The following is a 13,148-nucleotide window of genomic DNA, read 5'->3' on the forward strand; positions in this document are numbered from 1 at the left end:
AGCTTTCAGGTGATGTGTTCCATGCATCTGCTACCCTTGTCCTTCTAGATGGTAGTGGTCCTCTTCCCTTTTGACACCCGAGGACCCCTGGCTAACCACTTGAAGAGAGGAGGAAGCTGGAGTGAGATCATACTGCCCCACATCCCTCTCATATTGACACTGTTGGAGGCCAACTATGGCATCAGTGATGGAGTTCAGCCCACAATGTCCTGGGCCAAGATCGCCATGACGGATGCCATCTTACCGGTGTTGACCTCAGTGCATTGGCATGCTGGTGCTATCACCACAGACTGAAGTTGGACGGACTCCTCCATCATACCTTACAATCTAAGGAGTGCAGCGGACATCTCTTCCTGATGTTCCTGAGCTTGCCTTTGCAGCTCCAACAACTGAGGTATGACCGAGTCCAGAGGCTTGTCGTCTGACTCAGACTCAGCAGATCTCTGGCCTCCAGCAGTCCTCCCAAGTGCCGGAAACCTGGGAAGTCCCTGCTGCCACCTGTTGCGGATCAGACATGCGATGTGCTCACCAGATTGTGACCCCGAGGTTACTCTAGAATCAGGTCCCACAGAAATGTGTGTCTCTGCACTGGTGGAAGGTGTGGGTGATCGCTGTGACTGGACTTCAATTAGGGTTTCAGCAGATTCCTCTTCCAAGGTGCCTTCGGGACTTGAGTCAAGGACCTGGGTCGTGAACTCCCTCGGCTGTTTCCCAGAAGAGCTTGTGAAAGCAAGGAGGGATAATTAGTGCACGGCAGTGGCCTGTTAAACAGGACATATCACTCACAGTATTGTTGTCTTATGGATATTGCATTGCTGGATCCTCACTTGGTTGAGCACTGCCGACCTTACCGTCAGCACAGGACCAGTCCAGATTTTTGCCAGCCAGCTGGGTAACTCCATTTTCAAAGTCTGTTTGAACCTTGATGTTGGGCATTCCTCCACCAGTCTGCAACCTCTCCCTCTTGTTGTGTATCCTGCATGAATACATATAGAGCGTAAGCAGGACTCCTGCCAGGCCAGATGATAAGTGTGCTTGGCGTGTGTGGGTGGTGAATGGTCCCATGGATAGGATGAGGACAATGACTGTGCGTGAGAGAGTGAATGGTAATGTCCCTTGACCCAGCAGTGAGTGAGATCCTTGTGGATGTGTGGTGGGTTTGTGAGTGTGAGAGTTGAGAGTGATGAGAAGAGTGACTTACCCTGGCGGAACAAAGGGGATCATTCATCCTCTTTCGGCACTAGGTGGTTGCCCTCTTTTGCAGAGTATTGGCACTGACCACCACTTCCCAATTAGTGATGTTGCTGCCCCTCCTGCGGCCAGAGTGGGGGTAGAGGACATCACGGCAGGCCTCCGCTATATTCATAAGGTGTTCCAGGGATGTGTTACTAAATCAGAGAGCTGCAGTCTTGTTGCCTTTCAGGGCCATGTCTTCTGTGCAGCAATCCTGGGCTGGAAGCACTGTGAGGTGTGCACGCGGCTGCATTTTAAATATGGCTGTGAGGTGATGGCGTGGTGGGGGGCGGGGGGGGGCGTGAATGAGAGTCCGCCCGCCATTGGAATGGCATGTTCCCTGGGAATGCATAATTAATGAGATGGGATTGGGGCAATATGGCGTGAAAAACCACCATTGAGGCCGGCGGGTAAAAAATTCTTTTTCCCACTTGCTACCGCACTTCGTGCAAATCTGGGACGATTCTGCCCTTGGTCTCTATACAACTAAAGCATCAATTGCTCGATTTTTTTATTCTGACCCTCGAGATAAAAGCCAATATTCATCAGGTTTTTAGATTACCTTTTTGCATCAGTGAACTGACATTGTGATTTGGATACATGCACATCTAAATTGGTTGCTCTGCCATAACTTAGTTTCTCACCAATAAGAAAATATGTCTGTTTGACTTTCTCAGATCCAAAGATCTGGGATTAAACTCCATATGCCACAGTTTCACCCACACACTTAATTTGTCTATGTTCCTTTGCAAATTCCTGCTCATATCCATATAAATTACTGTGCCTCCTATCTCAGCACCATTTGCAAACTTGGATATACAGCTCTCTATTCTTTCATCCAGGTCATTAATATATATGGGGCCATAACTTCTGTGGAGTGGCAGTCATAGCCAGGTTGCCACTCCGCTCCAGTTACTTACACTGAAATGCAGTCGCAGCTTTCTCACCCAACCTTCCACTGGGGCCTGGTGAGAATAGTGCAGTGCAGCAGATTACCAAGGCCTTCTGTAGAGGGAAAGGAAATCACGCCTTCTTTTATAGTCAGGAGTGGGGAGGGTAGCTGGGGAACCCATGGGGAGGTGGGGGGGGGATGTCAGGTGGGTAGTTGGGGGCCCTGTGGAGGGTGAAGGGGGTAGATCGCGGGGTGGGGTAGTTGCGGGGGGAGGGGGGGGTCAAGTATTATAGTTACCCAGGAGTTAGAATTGGTTTTAATTCTTCTAACCTTTCCTGGGTGACTATTCTTGTAAGACTGTCGGAACTATCCGAATGCTGCACTTTAAGTTGGAGTATCGGATGGTTCCCAGTGCAGGGCAATTGCCCAATGCAAGCCTGAATTTCCCAGGCAATTGCTGTGAACTGCTTATTTAGGGGCTTCCTGGGGGCGTGAGGGGGGTGGTGGTGTGCGAGGTGCAGGTGGGATCGTGGCAAGGGTTCCTCAGCCCATCCTTGGGGTACCCTCTGGGTATGACGCTCCAGAGACCGGAAGTTATGAGCCATAGTCAAAAACTGAGGCTGCAGTGCAGAATATGTCACATCCTGTCAATCCCATCAAAAGGGACACACTAGGATGCATTACGAAGATATGTTTTTTATATATATATTATCGCAAATATTGAAAAACAGAATTAAACCTTTGCATATCCAACCAAGATAACTAAGAATAATTTCAAGATAATGATCTATTTTTGGTGTCCATACGCTAAAATAACCTGAATAACTGAATTTGACTCTAGTCTTGTAATTACTTGGTTACGTTTTCAAAAGTTATTTTCTTTGTCTTGTTCGAAAACACTTTGTTGGCAATGAAAGCGTGGATGTGAAGTTTATTGTCATTTTTTCAGTTACCTTTCATCCTTTATCCTAATGCTCCCAGAGCATGAAAGATTATCTTCACTTGAATCAGCATTTAGGAAGTTGAAGCTTTCTAAGACTGTTTCAACAGTCAGACTGACAGTAGATGTACTTGAGCTATCTGTTATTTCCCTCTGTATTAAAAAATAATACAATGCAACTTTTAAAGCAAAAATAATCTAACAGTTTAATTCAAATTGCTTCATTCTATCACAGTTCACCATAAATTATGTGGTATAAATTACACCCATCTATAAGTTATTCCCTTATTATATAGTAAAAACATAGCTAATTTACCAATATGTAAGGTATTCTCATGTCTGGATGATTAAGGTATGCCTTATATCCACAATTTGCTGTCATGTATATCCTATTGCTTAAATCTGGGTGTTATGCAAAAATGTACTTTCCTAATTAATTAATCTATCAAGTTCAACTCAAAACTATATAAAATGCAGACATTTGACAACTTGAAGTTAGATAATACAGAACAATAAGATAGAATAGAATAATTGGAACATTTGAGACCGGTTTCAAACACATCCCAGACTGATGGGTTGTGTGTCGATTGTTGAAAAGATCTTTTGTGATATGAATTTTGGCATACTAACCAGGTTCACAATATAAAATGTCTAATTATGGTCAGAAATTATAGAGATGGTTAGCTCAAAAAGTATAAATATTACTCTTGTGTGATGGAGGATTTCTCTGAGAATGAAGTTGCCAAAATGTTGGGGTAGTCCAGATGCAGGCCTGTCAAACAGTGGATGTGGGACCTAGCTGGGGAGCCAGAACTGGCTCAAAATTTAAATGTTAATCTGGTTTTACAAATGCTAACAGTCTGTTGAGCATTTTGAACTTTTCTGTGTTTCTTTTGAAAGTAAACAAAAGGCAAATCTTACCATCAAAAAAGAGTTTAACTGTAATGAGGTTAGATGACCTATTTTTCCTCAAAATATCAAATGTTGAAAATAGCCATTTCTCTGATGCACTTTCTTCAGTCATAATAAACAAAATCAAACTGAAAAAGGTTGCCTAAACTCCTGCAACTTAACAGGCCATTCAACAGATTTGAGTTTGGGAATTGCCATAACTAAGTAGAGAATTATCAACTGAGAAAACTGCAGGACATACAGACAGATCTACCTCAGTTTAGCCATAAAATCCTGATGATTATAAAGGATCGAGGGAAGTCTAGGGAAAAAAAGCTCAAGGGAGGGGGTGACACTTAAACATTTTATTCATAATTTCTGCTTAATGTTAAATTATGTATTTTATACTGTTTAATTGCTGGCTTCATTAGAATGAACCTACTTTTTATAACCAGGAGAACATTTGACTCCCGGAGAACGTAATCATATTAACTGAGATGAGATGGACTTGCTAGAAAATGTAATCACACTTATTGATATGGCCAAGAAGATGATTAATCAATTTCAACATCAGTTGTATAAAGTGGGCATTCACACAGTTGAAACTGAGCCCAGTTCCATAGGCTAAAGCACAGGCTTTTTAAAAAAATTCATTCTCGGGATGTGGACTTCGCTGGCTGGGCCAGCATTTATTGCCCATCCCTAGTTGCCTTGAGAAGGTGGTGGTGAGCTGCCTTCTTGAACTGCTGCAGTCCATGTGGTTTAGGTACACCCACAGTGCTGTTAGGAAGGGAGTTCCAGGATTTTGACCCAACGACAGTGAAGTAACGGCGATATATTTCCAAGTCAGGATGGTGAGACCTTGTCCTTCTAGATGGGAGCGGTCATGGGTTTGGAAGGTGCTGTTTAAGGAGCCTTGGTGAATTCCTGCAGTGCATCTTGTAGATGATACACACTGCTGCTACTGTGCATCGATGGTGGAGGGAATGAATGTTTGTGGATGTGGTGCCAATCAAGTGGACTGCTTTGTCCTGGACGGTGTCAAGTTTCTTGAGTGTTGTGGGAGCTGTACTCATCCAGGCAAGTGGGGATTATTCCATCACACTCCTGATTTGTGCCTTGTAGATGGTGGACAGGCTTTGGGGAGTCAGGAGGTGAGTTACTCGTCACACGATTCCTAGCCTCTGACCTGCTCTTGTAGCCACAGTATTTATATGGCTAGTCCAGTTCAGTTTCTGGTCAATGGTAACCCTCAGGATGTTGGTAGTGGGGATTCAGTGATGGTAATGCCACTGAACATCAAGGGGCGAGGGTTGGATTCTCTCTTGTTGGAGATGGTCATTGCCCGACACTTGCGTGGCGTGAATGTTACTTGCCACTTGTCAGCCCAAGCCTGGATATTGTCCAGGTCTTGCTGCATTTGGACACGGACTACTTCAGTATCTGAGGAGTCGCGAATGGTGTTGAACATTGTTCGTTGATGATTGCACATCGCCACTGCTGACCTTAAAATGGAAGGAAGGTCATTAATGAAGCAGCTGAAGATGGTTGGGCCGAGGACACTACCCTGAGGAACTCCTGCAGTGATGTCCTAGAGCTGAGAGGACTGACCTCCAACAACCACAACCATTTTCCTTTGTGCTAGGTGTGGCTCCAGCTAGCAGACAGTTTTCCCCCTGATTCCCATTGACTCCAGTTTTGCTCGGGCTCCTTGATGCCACATTTCCATGTGTCATCTTTAGAAGTGTATCAGGACAGACCTTGATTCAGTTCTTTAACAGTCTACAAAACTCAAGTTAAATACATGAAGCTAACGTGCTGCCTTGATGTCAAGGGCAGTCACTCTCACCTTCCAGCATTGACCACCTACAAATATTGAGTGTTAAATCATTTGAGTCATATGGCACAGGAGGAGGCCATTTGGCCCATTGGTTCCCCGCAAGCTCTCTAGTCAGGCTCAATCCCCATAGCCCTGCAAATTTAATTCCCCCTATCCCTTCAGCTGAAATGCATCACCTCACACTTCTCTGTATTAAATTCTATCTGCCACTTGTATGCCCAGTCTGGTAGCCTATCTATGTCCTATCGCAGGCAATTCATATCATCCTCACAGTTTGCCACTCCTCATCAGCAAATTTTGAAATATTACTTCCAAGATTGAAGTCATTCATATATAGCAAAGAAAAGCAGTGTTCCTAGCACCCATCCTTGGGGGAAAAGGAACATAGGAAATAGAAGCAGGAGTAGGCCATTTGGCCCCTCAAGCCTGCTCCACCACTCAACTAGGTCATGGCTAATCTTCTACCTTAAAGCCTTTCTCATGCACAATCCCTATATCCCTTGATGTCTTTAATGTCTAGAAACCTATTGATATCTGACTTCCACATACTTGATGACTGAGCCTCCATAGCCATCTGGGTAGAGAATTCCAAAGATTCACTGCTTTGAGTGAAGAAATTCCTCCTCATCTCAGTCCTAAATGACCTACCCCTTATTCTGAGATTGTGTCCCTTAGTTCTAGATACCACCGCAACCCGCACCTCAGCCAGGAGAAACATTGTTCCTGCATTTACCCTGTAGAGCCCTGTAAGAATTTTGTATGTTTCAATGAGATCATCTTTCAATTCTTCTAAACTCTTGAGAATACAGGCCCAGTCTCCTCAATCGCTCCTCCTAGGGCAATCCTGCCATCCCAGGAAACAGTCTGGTGAACCTTCATTGCATTACCTCTATGGCAAGTATATCCTTCCTTAGGTAAGGAGACCAAAATTGCGCTCAACACTCCTGATGCAGTCTCGTCAAGACTCTATATAACTGCATCAACACTTTTTTCCTCCTGTACTCAAATCCTCTTGCAGTAAAAGCCAACATACCATTTGGCTTCCTAATTGCTTGCTGCACTTGCATGTTAGCATTCAGTGACTCATAAACAAGGACACCCAGATCCTTTTGGACACCAACACTTCCCAATCTCTCACCATTTAAGAAATAAGCCGCATTTCTGTTTTCCTACCAAAGTGGATAACTTCACATTTTTCCACATTATATTCCATCTGCCATATCCTTCCCCCATTCACTTCCCCCCTTGCAGCCTCTTTGCATCCTCCTCACAATTCACATTCCCATCTAATTTTATATCATCAGAAAACTTGGAAATATTACATTTGGTCCTCAAATCCAAATCATTGATATAGATTGTGAATATGGGGTCCAAGCACTCGTCCTTGTGATTCCTCATTCGTCACAACCTGCCAACCTGAGAATGACCTGTTTATTTCTACTGTTTTCTGTCCATTAACCATTTTTCAATCCATGTCAATATATTACCCCCAATCCCATTTGCTTTAATGTTGTTTACTAATCTCTTGTGTGTGACCTTATTGAAAGCCTTCTGAAATCCAAATACACCACATCCACTGGTTTCCTCTATCTATTCTGCTAGTACATGCTCACAAAAACGGCAACAAGTTTGTCAGACATGATTTTCCTTTCATAAACGCATGATGACTCTGCCCAATCTTACCATTATTTCCTGTGTACAGTTATCATATCCTTTATAATAGATTCTAGCATTTTCCCTATTACTGATGTCAGGCGAACAGGTCCGTAGTTCCACGTTTTCTCTCTCCCTCCTTGCCTTAATAGTGGGGTTACATTTGCTACCCTTCAATCTGCAGCACCCATTCCAAAGCAACCATCTACCATGAATCGCTGTTTTCTGTCCTTAAGCCAATTTTTTATCCAATTGGACACTGACCCTCCTATCCCATAAGCCTCAATTTTGTGTAATACCTTGTCACACACTTCCTTAAATTCCATATAAACAACATCCACTGTATTTTCTTCATCAATCTTTTCTGTTACTTCATCAAAAATCCAATTAGATTAGTCCAGCATGATCTACCTTTTACAAATCTGTGCTGGCTCTCCCTAATTAACTCCAACCTCTCCAAGTGCCTGTTGATTTTTTTTTTGCTGATTAAACCTTACTATCATTGATGTTAGACTAACTGTCCTGCAGTTGTTAGGACTGCCTTTACACCCTTTCTTGAATAAGGGTGTGACATTTGCTACTCTCCAGTCGTCTGGCACTGCCCCCATATCTGGGGAAGATTGAAAGAATATGGCAAGCCCTTCTGCTATCTCCACCCCCACCACATTGCCTCCACTATCTCCATTTCCACTGATATTTTGTCAGATTTCTCATCCTTAATAAACACTGATACAAAGAATTCATTAAGTATTTAAGCCTTTCCCTGCGCCTTTAAGTATATCGCCTTCTTTGTCCCTAATAGGACCCACTCCACACTCTTACTACCCACTTACTATTTACATGCTGATAGAAGATTTTTGGGTTCCGTTTTATGTTGACTGCCATTCTATTCTCATACTCTCTCTTTGCTAATCTTATTTTCCCCTTCACCTCCCTTCTCAACCTCTTGTATTTGACCTGGTTCACACTTCAACAATTCACCTGGCATGCATCAAACAACCTTCTTTTTTGTTTCATCACAACGTCTATCGTCTTTGTCATCCAAGGAGGCCTGTTTTTGGCTCCCTTACCTTTTGCCCTTGCTTGAATATACCTAGCCTGTACCTGAAGCACCTGTTCATTAAAAATCACTAATTGTTCCAATACAGTTTTTCCTGTCAGTCTCCGGCTACATTTTACCCTGGCTAGATCACTTCTCATTGCATTGAAATTAGCCCTCTTACAATTTAGAAGTTTTATATTAGTTTGTTCCTTGCTCTTCTCCATTATCAAACTAAACTTGGTATGATTATCACTGAAATGTTCCCCTACAGACTCTTGGTCCAATTGGCCACCTCATTTCCCAAAACCAGGTCCAATGATGCCTCGCCTCCTTTCTGGTTGGGCCAAGAACATACTAATAAAGGAAGTTCTCCTAAACACATTTCAGAAAATTCCTCCCCCTCCTTAACCTTTACTTTAATTACCCAAATGGATAATGTTAAAGTCCCCCAGTATTACCACTGTATAGTTCTTGGACATCTCTGTGATTTCCCTGCAGATTTGTTCCTCTATCTCTCTCTCTCACTATTTGAGACCTATAGAATACACTAAGTAGTGTGATCACAGCCTTCTCGTTTCTCAACTCTGCCAAAATGGTTTCTCTCCATGCCCCCTCAAGGACAACCTCTCTTTCCAACACTGCAAATTCTTCCCTGATCACTCATTCCACCCTACTTATCTTTTTTCTTTCTCTTATCTTTTATGTTTGTGACTGATCAACCCATGGAATCACCAAGGAAAGCAAATACATTTCCTTGTTCTCCACTCAAACCACAAAGCTGACTATTTGACATACTGCACCATTATACTTCCAGGGGACTTGATGCTTCTGGTTGATGGACAGATGTGTTCTCAGCCACAGATGGCAGTCACTTGCTCGCAGCAAGGTGTACTCAGATTGACCCAATTTTAGTGATTTGTTTCCAAGTGTGATTCTGCTCTTACATCAAGTTTCTTGACTAAATATAATTTTTTAAAAAAGACCCTTAATAATATTTTGTGATCACACTGACATTAATTCAGAAATTCTGAGTCTGAAATGGTTGATGAAATTTTATTTGCTATTTAGTATTATTATGCTCACATCATTCGCCTGAGAATGTATGAAAATGGTAGACATTTTTGCTTTTTAAAAGGAGTATGGAATATGGACAATTTACCTTGACAAAATGGACACCAGGGGAAGTCAGGTGACCCTTTTGTGGTTTCTGCACAGACTAGGACTAACTCATGTCTGGACCTTTCTCTGGAAAGTCATTAAAATGTAAATTACCTTTTGGGGGGACCTTCTATTGAAGAAACATCAGGATGCAACATATCTCTTGTGGAATTAACAGTTACTATTGTCTGGATGTTTACAGAAGCAGAGATATAATAGTTGCCCCAGGCTTGGTGTTTGCAAAGTTGAAATCCCACAAAGATATGTTTGAAGGGTTTATCACTAGAAGGTGTGAATGGCTGTCATTCTTTCCCCATCGTGTGGTAATAACTTATGCCATCAAATCGTTTGTGGATAAAAGGAATATTGATTCTGTGGTCACATGACAGAAACTGACTTGAGGTAGCAAATATCTTATTATTCTAAAAACATACCAGAGAAAAGCCTGGGACAAGGACCTCAGAAGGGAGAGATCTTATCCTAAAAAGGAAAGAACCCTACCTTGAAAATTTACTTCAGGCAGAGCAATGGAGATTTCCTTGTAACAGTGGATTATAATTTATTATAGGGGCTCCACCACAACTTTGGCTAGAAAATCCAGAAACCAGCTGTTGCCTGGATGAAGCCATTATGATTTATTATCAGAGACCATCAACATGCATTTTTCTCTCAGTGAACCAAAAAAGAATTTTCAGGCCTGCAACACTTGCAACAACCCTCCTAAAGAATTAGGGTAATATTGACTGTCGGGACTTTAAAAATACAAATACATGCTACATTTCTTGAAATCATCTTTTCGTGTGTGTGTGTGTGTGTGTGTATCAGTGTCTTATGTGAATAAGGGGTGGCTGTTTGTTGTGATTACACTTTGGGTGCTGTGAAAATAAACATTTACCTTTCTTTTGATTTAAACTTACAAGAAAGCCAATTTTGCATCTGTTCTTAAAAGTCACATCACTCAAGGGGTTAAAACACTCCTCTAAAATAAATCTTGTCGCAGTCAGTCACGAGGTGGGAAAAAGGAGGACAATTATCCCAGATCTCTCCCCGGTCCGTAATAATATTTTTCATTAAAAGGGGCACTAATTTGTATTTTTATTGAACATTAAAATATTTTCCAACCTGTATTTTCCCTGAAAAATATTAAAATACCAGCTTCAACTTGGGGATGTAAAAATTAAGATAATTGTTGGAGAAACACTAGCAACATACCTTCAGAATATCTCTGAAGTGCAGAACCTGCTGCTCTAGGCTTTGAAGTTCCTTATAGTTTTTTTGATCCGTCCTTAGAATAGTCAGTATTTCTTGTAGTATGGTTCCTATATTTACTGAAATAAAATCTGTCCTTATATTCTTTCCAGAAGACATTGAAGTGCTATTTCTATGTGTATTGAATACTGTCATAGTTCTCTGTGGACCTAATGGTTTGGTAAGATCCACATTCCTGACGTGGCCTGTTGAGTCCCATTCAGCAGATTTCCTAGTTGGCTGCTGAAGCCTCTGGTGTGGTCCGACATGCAAAGCAGATTTTGCCATTGCTGAACAACTTTGAAATTGTCTGGCATGTATTGAATCTCTTTGAAATTCTTTTTGATTTGGATATCTTGATTCTACATATGGTGATTGCACAGTCCTTTCCGTAGAGACAGCTCCTTGCAAGTTATGGGATAATTCCATAGATGACTCTTGGACAGCTAATGTGTCATCAGTAAAGTGACTGTTTCCTTGTTTATCTATATTTGCGTAATTGTAAAATTTCTCATTCTCCGGCACTGATGACAAATGTGTATTGTGGTATCCATTTCCTAAATGACTAAAGATAAAAGTTCCTTTTGTTTCATGGCATAATAGAGGCAGTGTATCCTCTGGTCCAATGTGCTGCTTGCAACAGAATAGAAAATAGAGGATTAATATGTCCTTTCATCATGACAGTATTAAGATATAACCAAATTAAATTATTGAAGCATATACAGTTACTAGATATTCTCTTTCGCAATCTGTGCTATTTTATACTGGGCATGTCAACATGAGGCATGTCAATACAAGATTATATCATACGCCCTACAATTAAGAGTCAACACCTGGCAGTTATTTCCTGTTAGGATTAACTTTAATTTATTATCTTGACTGCCTAAAGTTATAGAAGTGCATTGCTCATTGCAATATGACACATTCACGTTGAGATACTCACAGAGAAGAACTTGTCCCTGAAGCTCGGGGTGCTGGGAGGTGTCCAGTTATTCACAGAACCTTTCCTACTTGGCAAAGAGAATTTGGTGATAGATCCAGATGTTACTGAAACTTCATCATTATCAAATGGACTGTGACAAAGCAAAGGGTAGGAGAGAAATTAAAAGCAGGTATTGAAACACAAAAACTTGAGTTAGGTTTCTGTATGATATTGCTGAAAAAGAAAATATTTAATTTTGTCATATAGGACTGGATTTTCACTCCAAGGTGGATAGCTTGAGTCAGGAAATTTCCCAGCTTAGTGGACCCGCCTCAGGAAAAAAATGCCCTGAATGGCATGATTTTCATTGGGGCAGTGGCAACTGCAGGATGAAATCAGGCCAGCTGTGGGAGCTGCTAACTGCTGAGGAGGGCAGTTTAAAAGGCCTACCTAGATTCTCTGAAATTTCATCCCAGTTGTTTTGTTAAACATTAGGCCCTCTAGCCCTCACTCCTACATCCCCCCACCCATTCTCCATGCCAATGCATGCCAACTCATGAACCTCCACCCATCCCCATGTCCCCTTATAGCCCTATGCCAACTTAGTGCCAAACTCATGACAACCCATGCCCCCCACCCACCACCCTATGCCCTTATACCCTCCATGCCAACTCACCCAGTATAGGCGGACATCAGGAGCCATGCTGAGATGAAATAAAATAAAGTTCTAAATATCTATTACAGTGTTCACTATACAAAATAACACTCCCATTCATGAAAGCCCATTCAATATATTGAAATCCCCTCCAGTACTTTATCCCTTATAAAAGCAAACATTTGTATTCATAACTCCACATCAAAGATAGCTTTTTTTTTAATACCCTCTTTGAGCTGTAAAACTGTGAATGTACAATGCCCCACTATGATGATGGTAGGTTGTGGTAAGTAACAAGGCATTAATAATGCTATGATGATAGCACTTATGGCTATGTTTACAAACAGCTATTGAAACTGCTAGAATAGATGTTTTCCAACTATCACAGACACAGGGAGGCAGTTTTCTTCCATTTGTAAAGGACTGACCATTTAAATAACTTGATAGCTTGACAGTTCTACAGATCTAGTCTACCTTTCAAGAGCATTTACAACCTCTTTAAAGATTTTTAACTCCCACACTGAGGGATAAGGTCCTTGTTTCAATGAAAATGGAGCCTGTTTGACTGTAGAGTTTAGATCTGATCCATTGGTTGTGGGATTGCATAGCTCTGTCTATCACTTGCTGCTTATAATGTTTGGCATGCAAGTAGTCCTGTGTTATACCTTCACTAG

General features: G+C 41.8%; 1 protein-coding gene across 6 annotated transcripts in view; it reads right to left on the minus strand.

Annotated features, from left to right (window-relative positions):
• ripor3 (RIPOR family member 3) overlaps positions 1 to 13,148 on the minus strand; it is a 295,541-nt gene that overhangs the window by 32,886 nt on the left and 249,507 nt on the right. For 5 of the 6 annotated variants that reach the window (XM_078555330.1, XM_078555332.1, XM_078555331.1 and 2 more), the window contains 3 exons: positions 11,841 to 11,970; positions 10,862 to 11,530; positions 3,079 to 3,218 (listed from right to left, as the gene is read on the minus strand). In XM_078555330.1, coding sequence (XP_078411456.1) covers positions 3,079 to 3,218; positions 10,862 to 11,530; positions 11,841 to 11,970 — 939 coding nt within the window. The remainder of the gene's footprint in view (positions 1 to 3,078; positions 3,219 to 10,861; positions 11,531 to 11,840; positions 11,971 to 13,148) is intronic. The other variant, XM_078555329.1, reaches the window with a different exon arrangement.

This window comes from Cetorhinus maximus, chromosome 13 (assembly GCF_964194155.1).
Source record: "Cetorhinus maximus chromosome 13, sCetMax3.hap1.1, whole genome shotgun sequence".
Classification (NCBI taxonomy): domain Eukaryota; kingdom Metazoa; phylum Chordata; class Chondrichthyes; order Lamniformes; family Cetorhinidae; genus Cetorhinus; species Cetorhinus maximus.